General features: G+C 42.6%; 1 protein-coding gene across 10 annotated transcripts in view; it reads right to left on the bottom strand.

The window, feature by feature from the left end:
* LOC120027872 (sickle tail protein homolog) overlaps positions 1–12,517 on the bottom strand; it is a 195,625-nt gene that overhangs the window by 37,820 nt on the left and 145,288 nt on the right. For all 10 annotated transcript variants that reach the window (XM_038972965.1, XM_038972972.1, XM_038972967.1 and 7 more), the window contains 2 exons: positions 5,248–5,446; positions 1,986–2,079 (listed from right to left, as the gene is read on the bottom strand). In XM_038972965.1, coding sequence (XP_038828893.1) covers positions 1,986–2,079; positions 5,248–5,446 — 293 coding nt within the window. The remainder of the gene's footprint in view (positions 1–1,985; positions 2,080–5,247; positions 5,447–12,517) is intronic.

The raw sequence follows: 12,517 nt of genomic DNA on the forward strand, positions 1-12,517 counted from the left end.
GAAGTCTCTTTTTTTTGGTACTGAGAATGTTGTTGCTGTTCGGGCCACCTACAAGCAAATTTATTTTTGTATTTTAATTAAATACATTACAAAATACAGCCCAGAGTAATTCAAATGATAGAACACTTGGAAGTAATTCAAATATGTATTTCAAATACAAGTATTGTGTAGTTCATTTTGATACATTGATCTTCATGGCATTTTGTATTTGTATTTTGTCATTTTTGCCCATCCCTGGATGAGATCAAAGTCCATTGCCTAACTCATATGGTCTGTTAAAGGAACAATCTGGGATTCAAACATCATCAAAGCGGCCACCGCCAGTGCCTAGGCCAGTACAAATAAACTCAAACCTGTGCGGGTGTGTGTGTGCAACCTGTGCGTGAGCGTATGTGTGGAAGACAACGCCCATAAGTCTCCTAGAGTAGTCCAGTAGTCTAGAGAGACAGAATGAGTGTGTGAATTGCTCCTGAGGGTTAAACAATGACAGAACTGATAAGACAGCTCATGAGAACTGGGTTGCGTATTCATGCAGTGTGTGTGTGTGTGTGTGTGTGGGTGGGTGAGTGTGTTCACTTTTTATAACACTGCTCATAACATATGTCTACTTCCTGTTAAACAATCAATCAACAAGAGCAATCAATGGTTATTTCTTAAATGTTCTGCCGTGCATGCAGTAGTTGTTTTAGAAATGGTGGTTTCTCCTTAATATCCTATGTGTTTGATTCATTTCAGTAAAATACTATACTACACAGTGTATGCTTATACAGTAGGAAATAGAGGCAGACTGAAGCACAGTTTCATAAATAATAGAGAGGATTAATCAAAAGTAGTCCCTAGACTTAAGACTCAATGATACTTTACTCTACTACTAAATTAAAACACTACAGAATCTGTCAGCACACTCCACTTCCCATCAAGCAAAGCTGCCGTCTCTCTACAAAGACACAATACATGATGCTGGGCTCATTGAAAGGGTTGTTGTGATTGTAATAACTGCAATAACACTCCTGTTTTGCATCCCAAAATGGCACTCTATTCCTTATACAGTGCCCATCTTTTAACCAGGACCCAATAGGGCTCTGGGCAAAAGTACACATGGAGGAGACTCCTCTTGGCTAGATAGATAAAGCATCCAAGAGGACTAGGGAGGATGGGGTTCAGATGATCAGAAAGGATTTGGGGTTAGAACACGCGAGGAATGAGGTCTTTGCGCGTTTGTTCCGTTACATCAACAGGAAACCAACATGGAGGAGAGCAGGCAACAGCCTTGTGGGAGAATAGCAGGAGATTTGGAGAAGAATGGACAAGGAAAAGCCCCATGAATGTAGTTCCGTTATTTCCGGAGAACTGCGCTAAAGCACACACAAGGCTCCCTCGATCCCCACAAAATTAGGCACGGAGAACAGAAGACCCCCATGAACAGAAGACCCCCATAAACAGATCAAGGAAGACGGGGGGTTGGGGGGGTCATTCCTCTACCTAGATGCTGAGAGGGAGGGATGATAAGTAGGAGAGAAGAGGGTAGAGGAGGATAGGGGGAGAGTGATGGAAGAGGTTGGGCCCACATAGACGGTGTTATTTATACGTTAGACTGACTAGAATGGCCTATTCCGTACTGGAGCCGTTTCCATGGGAATGGCTGGCATATTGCACATAATAATACCTGTCGTAAATACAGTATATATATATATTTTTTTTTTACAAAAGCACCACAGTAGGGATGGACTTAGAATTAGACCCTCTATATTCCTTTGCTCAGACAGGAATTAAAAGATGCACTATGCAGAAATTGCTCCTCCATTTCCTGGTTTCTAAAATTATAATAGTTCACCTAATTTCAGTTTATGTGACAAAACAAGCAAGTATAATGTAGAGAATCATTGTATCATCTAAACCGCTGTGTAATATATTTTCCATAAACAAAAACATTGTATTTTAAGCTGTTTGAAGATGGTGAACAAAAGCGAAAGTAAAGTACTCACCCTGGCATCGCCGTTGGTGGGTCTTGGGCCGTGACTGAAGGCTTGTGCGGGGTCCTTGTGGTACACCTTCAGGCAGGAGTGATCCGTGATATTCCTGTAGAGAGAAACATCCGAAGTTTGACGAGGTGCCCAGATTATATCACTATCAGACAGCGGTCTGTCTCCTCTAGCTGCGAGACTCCTATACCGAGACATTGGTGTGTACTCTGATAAGGCGATGTCATACACAGTCCGTGGTCTGGTGTACTGACCGTACACTGGCTGAGACATCACGGTGCTGTGTCAAAATGTCCAATTAGTCCAAAAATGTTTTAGTAGTGTTATGGTAAATAGTTTTCCTCTAATATATAAAGCTCCTAAGTAAAGCTCTCTCTGTCTAGATGTGTTCCGAGTCAGCGAGTACTCCTGCGCTCTACCATACCAGTCTGCGAGGAACGAACATGTGACAACTTTTACATGTGACAACTTTTACAGCCCTGATAAAAAAAAGATGACGGCTAGTCATAAAGTAAACATCCCACCACCGCAAGAACATTACAGATAGAGAACACTTGTTTTTCCATTTGAGCCTTCAGAATTGAGTATAATTGCCCAGTGTGCCAAAAGCTTGTACTATACAGAAATTCAAATATAGTAAAATACAATATAGTCACTAAACAGCTTCTGTTTGCACTGTCAAATCATTCCCTGTGCAATCTGTATACAGTGCATTTGGAAAGTATTCAGACCCCTTGACTTTTTCCACATTTTGTTACATTACAGCCTTATTCTAAAATGGATTCAATAGTTCCCCACCCCCCCCCCCCCCCCCCCCCCCCCTCATCAATCTACACACAATACCCCATGATGAAAAAGCGCACCCTTTACTCAGTACTTTGTTGAAGAACATTTGCCAGCGATTACAGCCTTGAGTCTTCCTGGGTATGATGCTACAAGCTTGGCACACCTGTATTTGGGGAGTTTCTCCCATTCTTCTCTGCAGATCCTCACCAGCTCTGTCAGGTTGGATGGGGAGCGTTGCTGCACAGCTGTTTTCAGGTCTCTCCAGAGATGTTCGAATGGGTTCAAGTTCGGGCTCTGGCTGGATCACTCAAGGACATGCAGAGACTTGTCCCGAAGCCACTACTGCATTGTCTCGGCTGTGTGCTTAGGGTTGTTGTCCTGTTGGAAGGTGAACCTCCCCCCAAGTCTGAGGTCCTGAGCACTCTGGAGCAGGTTTTCATCAAGCATATCTCTGTACTTTGCTCCGTTCATCTTTCCCTCGATCCTGACTAGTCTCCCAGTCCCTGCCGCTGAAAAACATCCCCACAGCATGATGCTGCCACCACCATGCTTCATCTTAGGGTTGGTGCCAGGTTTCCTACAGACGTGACGCATGACATTCAGGCCAAAGTTTTCAATCTTGGTTTCATCATACCAGAGAATCTTGTTTCTCAAGATCAGTCCTTTAGGTGCCTTTTGGCAAACTTCAAGCGGACTGTCATGTGCCTTTTACTGAGGAGTGGCTTCTGTCATAAAGAGTGGCCACTCTACCATAAAGGCCTGATTGGTGGAGTGCTGCATAGATGGAAGTCCTTCTGGAAGGTTCTCCCATCTCCACAGAGGAACTCTGGAGCTCTGTCAGCGTGACCTTCTGGTTCTTGGTCACCTCCCTGACCAAGGCCCTTCTCCCCCGAATGCTCAGTTTGGTTTGGCAGCCAGCTCTAGGAAGAGTCTTGGTGGTTCCAAACTTCTTCCATTTAAGAATGATGGAGGCCTCTGTGTTCTTTGGGACCTTCAATGCTGCAGACATTTCCCCAGATCTGTGCCTCGACCCAATCCTGTCTCGGGAATATTCCTTAGACCTCATGGCTTGGTTTTTGCTCTGACATGCACTGTCAACTGTGGGACCTTTCATAGAACATTGTGTGCCTTTCCAAATCATGTCCAATCAATTGATTTTACCACAGGTGGACTCCAATCAGGTTGTAGAAACATCTCAAGGATGATCAATGGAAACAGGATGCATCCAAGCTCAATTTCGAGTCTCATAACGAAGGGTCTGAATACCTTTATAAATAAGGTACTTCTGTTTCTCTTATACATTCACAAAAGTTTCTAAAAACCTGTTTTCGCTTCGTTATTATGGGGTATTGTGTGTAGATGAAAAATGTAATTGAATCCATTTTAGAATAAGGCTGTAACGTAACAAAATGTGGGAAAAGTCAAGGGGTCTGAATACTTTCCAAATGCTCTGTATATATGGTTGGACTTTATGAAGTGTTGTCTCCCATAAATACACCCATAATACCAGGAAGTGGTGGATTGGTGACGTGACTGTGTGTGGGGATGACTGAGGGCAAGAAACCCTGGTCAGTGTTGTCTTACAGAATCTCACTGGTGTTCGTTTTTCTCTCTGTGTTAAAAGAAAGGCAGGCTAACGCTAATGCTACATGTGCCTCTGCAAAGAGACACTTAACATACGTCCCAAATGGCACCCCATTCCCTACATAGTGTATTACTTTTTACCAGAGTTCCTTTGTGCCCTGGTCAAAAGTAGTGCACCAAGTAGGGAATATGGTGCCATTTGGGACTCATTAAAAGTGTCTCTCTGCACAAGCACATGTTTCTGCACATAGAAGACAGCCAGACTGTGGCCACATTTGATACAGCTCCCTCACTCACTTTAAATCTGTGGCTCTGGAAGAAACAAGACTGTTTATGGGTTATTGTCCAATCCTTTTGTCCTGCCAACTGAGCAGGAAGGACACGTGTAAAAACACATGAAGTCGACCACAATAGAACGTTCCACTTTCCATCACGTGGGACAACATTTGAGAAAGTAGAGGCTCTAAAACTGTTCTCACGACCCAAAATGGCACCCTAATGTCTATGTAGTGCACTACGTTTGACCCGGGCCCATAGGCAAACCCAAAGTAGTGCACTAGATAAGGATTAGGGTGTCATTTGGGACTGTATTGTTTGGGTTTGTTTAGGTGTTGTTGGAACTAAAGCGTCCACTACAGTAGGGCTCCACATCCCGAGGCCTTTCATCCACACAGCTATTGGGTTGACTGGGAAGTGGAGAGGGTCACTTCCTGTGTTGCGTAAGTTGAGCTCATTAGACAGGAAGAGCCTAAGGAGGGGAGAGAGGAAGGCTGCTGGGTAACCCTGAGGACCTTACAGGGGTGAGACTGAGACATAGGAAAGAAACCCCCAAATGACCTGCTCTAGCTAACCCAGTGTGGGAAAATAGAGACATAACACACACACAAACATTTACCTGACGTCAGTAAGCTCGTAGTACATGTTCCTCATGTCATCTTTGACATAGACGGCCACACTCGGAGACTCCAGCATCTTCATGGTGAGCTGCTGGGGGAAGGCACTCACAAACAGAGCCCTGATGGTGTCGCCACTGGTGATCTCATTGGGCATCCGGATCTGCTTGGTCTCCTCTCCGTACTGCAGGTACAGCACGCCTGGGAAGTAGAGAGGGTTACCAAAGAGTTAATGATTGGTTGATGATGATCTGGTGGCTGTTAACCATGTACAGGAACATGACGTCAGTGTTATGGGCCACGATTCAAAGTTGTGCACTATATAGTGAATAGGGTGCCATTTGGGACGCATACTTTGTGTACTGTGGGGCCACATGAGTTGTACGCAGTCGGACATACAGCACAAACACTATATCTTCAGTGTATTTCCATTGAGTTAAAGACCAGATGTTTCCGGTAGTATAATACAGATCCTATAGGCTCCATTAAAGAGAGAGAGGATCCAGGAAATAAAGTGCTGAGCCCCTATTTGGTACATACATCTCAGGCTCTATAACTAATAGTAGGGCTTCCTTGTAACAATGTAGTCAGTTGGTGAACCAACTCGCTCTTTCCCTGGTGTACTGTTATGTTAGCAGTTAGCCACTAGCTTTTCAATATGATGAAAGACCTTGCAGATGATCCTAATACCACGTGTGTTATTTGATGACTGGGTGTGCGTCACAAATGGAACACTATTCCCTTGAGAGTGCACTACTTTTGACCAGGGCCTACAGGGAATAGGGTGCCATTTGGGACACACACTGGGCTTCACATTCTATTTCGCATGCAGCGTTTGTAACATTCCCTAAAAACCGAACCTTATTAGCTCCGGAGACTTTAGACAGCTCAATTCTAAGATGGAGTCGGATTGCAGGACTGTATGTGGTTGCTGATTGTCTGGTTTCACTCTGTCTGGTTCCACTCTTAAATCAGAACCAAATGGCGTGGCTGCACAGCACATGGACAGAGAAGAATATACTTTGTTTGATTGACAAATGGCACACTAGGAACTAAATTTGAGCTAGGTTGCTACAGCAGGAAAATAATCCTGCAGCAACAGGAAATGTACATTATTTTGTGGATTAGAATGTACATTATTTTGTGGATTAGATTAGAATTAATTTCTGTAGGGGTTGATACATATTCCGGGAAAATCAAGTCTGGAATTTGAAAGTGAAAATGTTTAAACCTCAAATACGCTACAAGTTTGACATTTTCTGCATTGCAGGAAAGTTATCTTGCAACAGGGTGATCAAATTAAGACCGTACATCTGTATTCCCAATATAGTGCACTACTCTTGAGCAGAGCCCTATGGACTCCAGTGAAAAGTAGCTCACTACATAAGGAATGAAGAAGCATTTGGGATGCAGCCTTAGTTTCTAGAGCTCGCAAGACTTTACCGCAGTCAGATCCTATTCAACACTCTACTCTAACGCTTCTCCAAATGGACCCAAATCCCCTTAAATTACGTTCACTTCAAATGCAGAATAAAGAGAGTTCTTTAAATTCCCACGCTCCCTCGCTTCTACAATACAAAACGCAGTACAGCAATAAATAAATATCCAAAAGTTCTTCCAAAACAACTACTACTATACTTTAGTATAAGCATAATGTTGCACTTCTACACATAAAGCTATATGTAACATCGAGAGAATACAGAAACTCACTCGAATAGAGTAATTCCTACTGTAGATGTCAGCGACTACAGCTCCAATGTTGTGTTAAGGAGTCCTCTGACTGAAGGCACTACTTCTACTGCCACAGGGCTCTTAAGGAAGACCAGATGTCTCTGGGGACACGACTGCGGGTGTGTGTGTGTGTGGGAGGCTACGGGGTGAAGTTTCCCCTGGGTTCAGATCTAGGCTCAGCTTACCTTCGCCCAATTCTAGCCTTAACCATTAGTGGGGAAAATGCCTAACTTTCCTAAGATCAGTGTTCAGGGGCAACTTTCACCTTAGTCCATATGGGACGGCCACCAGAGGAATGCTGGGTAATGTGCCCTCTTTTCTCCAGCACTTCATCGCCCCATAACTCTTGCTGCTAGCGTAACGCTTTCTCTTGCGGTGTCCGCAAATGTCTGCATTTCAACCTAAGCAAGAGGCCTCTTTTGGCACAGAACAGCATGCAAAATGACTTCTATTAATTGTCACATTGGTCAAAGTGGTGTGGTGCCCGAATGTAAACAACACATTTAGAGGCACTCAAAATGTATGAAATGACAAATAGTCAACCTAAAGTCACTTCAAACTAAGATGTGTCCGTTGCTTACATTTTCAAATAACGTTTTAAGAAGCAAAATCCTGAGAGGCTCGGAGGCTGACTACATGTTGTGATTATGAGAGTTGTACTGTAGCACTCTCTCGGTTTAGGTCAGCGAAGTTAAATGACTGGCTCTTAGAAGAACCACCGTGGCATTACTAGAGCTATGCTACAGCCTATTAATGCAACTATTTCCACCCAACCGAAGGCGTTTGTCATACTGATGCAAATTAAGTGCCCTCTGCCTTGATAGCTAACACCATTTCTAATCCTGTCAATACCCATACGAAAAAAGAAATACATTTCAATATATTTAACGTCACGTAACATGATTTTCTAAAATGCATGTAATGCCTGACAATATTCCAGAGATGCATAGCTATGACATCTACAGGGGGGTCGAAGTGAACATTATTATTTTTTTTAAAACATTTTATTTTACAGGACATTTTGAGCCTGTAATCGAACCCAGAAATGCTGAAGCTCCAGATACTGAACAAGTCTAAAGAAGGTCAGTTTTATTGCTTCTTTAATCATGTTTTCAGCTGTGCTAACATAAATGCAAAAGGGTTTTCTATAATGATCAATTAGCCTTTTAAAATGATGAACTTGGATTAGCTAACGCAACGTGCCATTGGAACACAGGAGTGATGGTTGCTGATAATGGGCCTCTGTACACCCATGTAGATATTTCATTAAAAAAATATATATATATGCCGTTTCCAGCTACAATAGTCATTTACAACATTAACAATGTCTACACTGTATTTCTGATCAATTTGATGTTATTTTAATAGACAAAAAAAATTTGCTGCTCTTTCAAAAACAAGGGAATTTCTAAGTGACCCCAAACTTTTGAATGGTAGTGTACACTGAACAAAAATATAATACGCAACAATTTCAAACTGACTTACAGTTCATATAAAGAAATAAGGAAATCAGTCAATTGAAATAAATACATTAGGCCCTAATCTATGGATTTCACATGACTGGGTGGGCTTAGGAGGGCTTATTTTTCACCACAAAAGGGCGTTAAAAAACAGATAGAAATACTCCTTGAGAATCACGTTTTGTTGAAAAAAATGGATGGTTTAGGAAAGAATCTGGCTTTTTAATGCTGGTAACCCGTTGTATAAAAGCAATAATATACTTGAGTCCATGTGTTTTGACATTTTTATCATGGCTGTGATGGTCTACGCCACTCGGTTTCGCCACTCGTGCTTTTATATGCCCAATGATTGCTCAACAATTCAAGTGCAGAGGTAGACAGGGTTCAGCGTGTCACACTTTATTCATTGTTAGAACCTTCATAGGGCGCATCATTCAATCTCAGAGCGGTTTCCTAAAACCATCATTATTAACGTTGCACTTGAAAATGTGCGTAATCTATCGCCTGCCTCGGACCACTTGTAGAACAGCTAAGTGTGTCGCTAGATGCTTTTTTGCCCACTTTATACACAGAACATAGAATCACACGGTTTATCCGTCTCTGTGACCACCAATAACTTCCGAACAAAGTTGAATACAAATACAATGTTGCCAACGTCTTTGAAATTGATACAAAAAAAAGCGACGTATAGGCCTATTTCAATTATATTTAAATATATTTCATGTTCAATCGAGTTGTATTTTGTTGTATTAGGCTGCTGTCTGTAATTTGTCTCTAAATATTTCATGATGTCTAGTCTATCCAGGCTTTATCACTACCGGCCGTGATTGGGAGTCCCATCAATTTGCCCAGCATCGTCCGGGTTTGGCCGGTGTAGGCCGTCATTGTAAATAAGAATTTGTTCTTAACTGACTTGCCTACTTAAATAAAAAATATAAATAACTTGTGCTCAAAGATGTTCAGCAAAATAACAACACAATGTCAAATACAGGTAGCCTAGTCAAATAGTTAACATCCAATCACATTAACCGTTACTCTCTCGCGGGAATTCCACTAACGGTCCGTATGTAGCCAAACGCAGGTTCTGCTCATTCCGTTTTCTCGAAAATGTATTTAAAAAAGTAAGGCCCGTGTACATAGAGACACATACCAGCTCTACTGGTAGTACTGCTACTACCAGCAGTACTACACCTGCACCTGTCAACGAGACAAGCTGTTCTGCTTCCACGAGCACACCCAATGTTAGCATCAGTAATTCTACATGTGTTGTTAGCCCAGCTAGCATGGACACTGACAGTTGTGAATCTGATGCAGCCGAAGATCTACTGCCCCTTACCCGGGAAAGCACCGAACAACAGACAGGGACGTTGGACCATCAAAGAGACGCAAATATGATAACTACATTGATTTGGGGCTCACTTATATTGGGAGTAGTGCCTTTCCTCAGCCACCGTGTGTTATATGTGCAAAAGTACTATCTCACAACTCAATGAAACCTTCACTCTTGCGCAGACATTTAGAAACAAAACATTCCAATTTGAAAAATCAGCAACGGGAGTTCTTTGAGCGAGAATTAAGACGACTTTTGAGCAGTAAGACATGTTTAAAAGCAACAGATACCATTAATAAGAAGGAGCTAGAAGCGTCTTATATGGTGAGCTACCGAGTGGCTAGGACAGGCAAGCCCCATACTATTGTGGAGGAATTAATTCTTCCTGCTGCCGCAGATATGGCTGGGACAATGCTGGGGGAAAAGGACAAAAAAAACTATAGACAATGCCTTCATCAAACAACTCTGTTTCTCGACGCAGCAGTGACGTGGCAGGAGATGTTTTGAAACAATTACTGCTTTGCATACAAGCCAGTGAATTATATGCGTTATAGCTGGACGAGTCAGACGTGGCAGGCCTGGCACAGCTCCATTACTTTTATGGGGGGGGGTCAATTAAGGATGACATCCTCTTCTGCAAACCAGGACAGCAGGGGAGGATATTTTTAAAGTACTGGACAGCTTTGTGAGATCAAATGGACTTTGGTGGTGAAGATGTGTTGGTATCTGTACTGATGGAGCAAAAGCCATGACAGGGAGACATAGTGGAGTGGTAATGTGCTTGCAAGCAGTTGCTCCCGACGCCATTTGGGTACACTGCAGCATCCACCGAGAGGCTCTTGCTGCCAAGGGAATGCCTGACAGCTTGAAAGACGCTTTGGACACTACAGTGAAAATGGTTAACTTTGTTAAAGCGAGGCCCCTGAACTCTCATGTATTTTCTGCACTATGCAATGATATGAGCAGTGACCATGTAACGCTTTTACAACATACAGAAGTGCGCTGGTTATCAAGGGGCAAATTATTGACACGTTTTTTGAATTGAGAGACGAGCTTAAAGTTCTTTACTGACCATAATTTTCACTTGTCTGACCGCTTGCATGATGATGAGTTTCTCACACGACTGGCCTATCTGGGTAATGTTTTTTCTTGTCTGAATGATCTGAATCTAGGATTACAGGGACACTCCGCATTATATTCAATGTGCGGGACAAAATTGAGGCTATGATTAAGAAGTTGGAGCGCTTCTGTGTCTGCATTAACATGGACAACACACAGGTCTTTCCATCATTGTATGATTTTTGTGTGCAAATTAACTCAAGCTTACGGACAATGTCAAATGTTATAGTGCGCAATTACGCAGGTACTTTCCCGAAACGGACGACACAAACCAACTGGATTCGTTATCCTTTTCATGCCCTGCATCCAGTCCACTTACCGATATCTGAACAAGAGAGCCTCATCGAAATTGCAACAAGCGGTTCTGTGAAAATTGAATTTAAAATCAGAAGTCACTGCCAGATTTCTGGATAGAGATGCACTCAGTATCCTGCCTTGGCAAATCGCGCTGTGAAGACACTGATGCCCTTTGCAACCACGTACCTATGTGAGAGTGGATTCTCGGCCCTCACTAGCATGAAAGCTAAATACAGCCACAGACTGTGTGTGGAAAATGATTTAAGACAGATTCTCTCCAATACACCCCAAAATTGCAGAGTTATGTGCATCCTTTCAAGCACACCCTTCTCATTAACCTGTGGTGAGTTATTCACAATTTTTGATGAACAAATAAGGTTTTATGTGTAAGATGGCTACATAAAGAGAAAAATTATTGATTATTATTATATTATTATTTGTGCCCTGGTCCTATAAGAGATCTTTGTCACTTCCCACGAGCCGGGTTGTGACAAACTCACACTCATTCTTATGTTAAATAAATGTATCAACATGAGAGTGCGCTGACCCTGGTGCTAGAGTGGGTACGCAGCTGGAGGTTGAATGTTTGAAGGGGTACGGGACTATAAAACGTTTGGGAACCACTGCATTAGAAGAATAAGCCGCCTAAATATTTTCAGTGGCGAATCTCTCGAGGAGCTGATCCGACGTAAGTATTGTTAATTAATTCCCATTTTAAGGAAATATTTGAATGGAGAAAGCTGATCCGAGAGCAGCGCTTCCTTTCTTTCAATCCCATCAGTATTGACACGTGCTCCAATGACGCGCTTATCTGAGCGGTCGTTTTGGGAAACGGATGTTACATTTTCGGCCGTTGTAAGAAATATGCATCGTTAAAATCACCTGTAAGCCTATGTTCCATCGCTATCAGGAAACCGGGCCCTGATCTGTTGCATCAGCCTCATTGCTTTTTAACGTTTTTTTGTTATGTACTGGTTCTATGAATTTGGGATCCATCTTCCCACATCTGTTCCAGAGTGTGTTTGGAACAGGCTATTTCTTCCTCACACTGAATGACAAGCTGACCAACAGAATAGGTCAACTTTCGTACTATGGGGGATAGTAGATTGACATAGGCTAGTGATCTTGCTGTTCGTTACTCGTCTTGTCTGCTGTGGATAAGTTTTTTTTAAATCTTCAAAGTGCACATCGGAATTCGGTAAGAAGGATGCACGCTGTTGCATCCTCGGGTTGCATGTTGCGTTGAGATGCATAACCATAATCTAAATGGGAATTCTGTCATTCTGAGCACCGTGGGTGGTTAAGCACCCTATACATGTGGGTCCATTACATTTC

This window comes from Salvelinus namaycush, chromosome 33, assembly GCF_016432855.1.
Source record: "Salvelinus namaycush isolate Seneca chromosome 33, SaNama_1.0, whole genome shotgun sequence".
Taxonomy (NCBI): domain Eukaryota; kingdom Metazoa; phylum Chordata; class Actinopteri; order Salmoniformes; family Salmonidae; genus Salvelinus; species Salvelinus namaycush.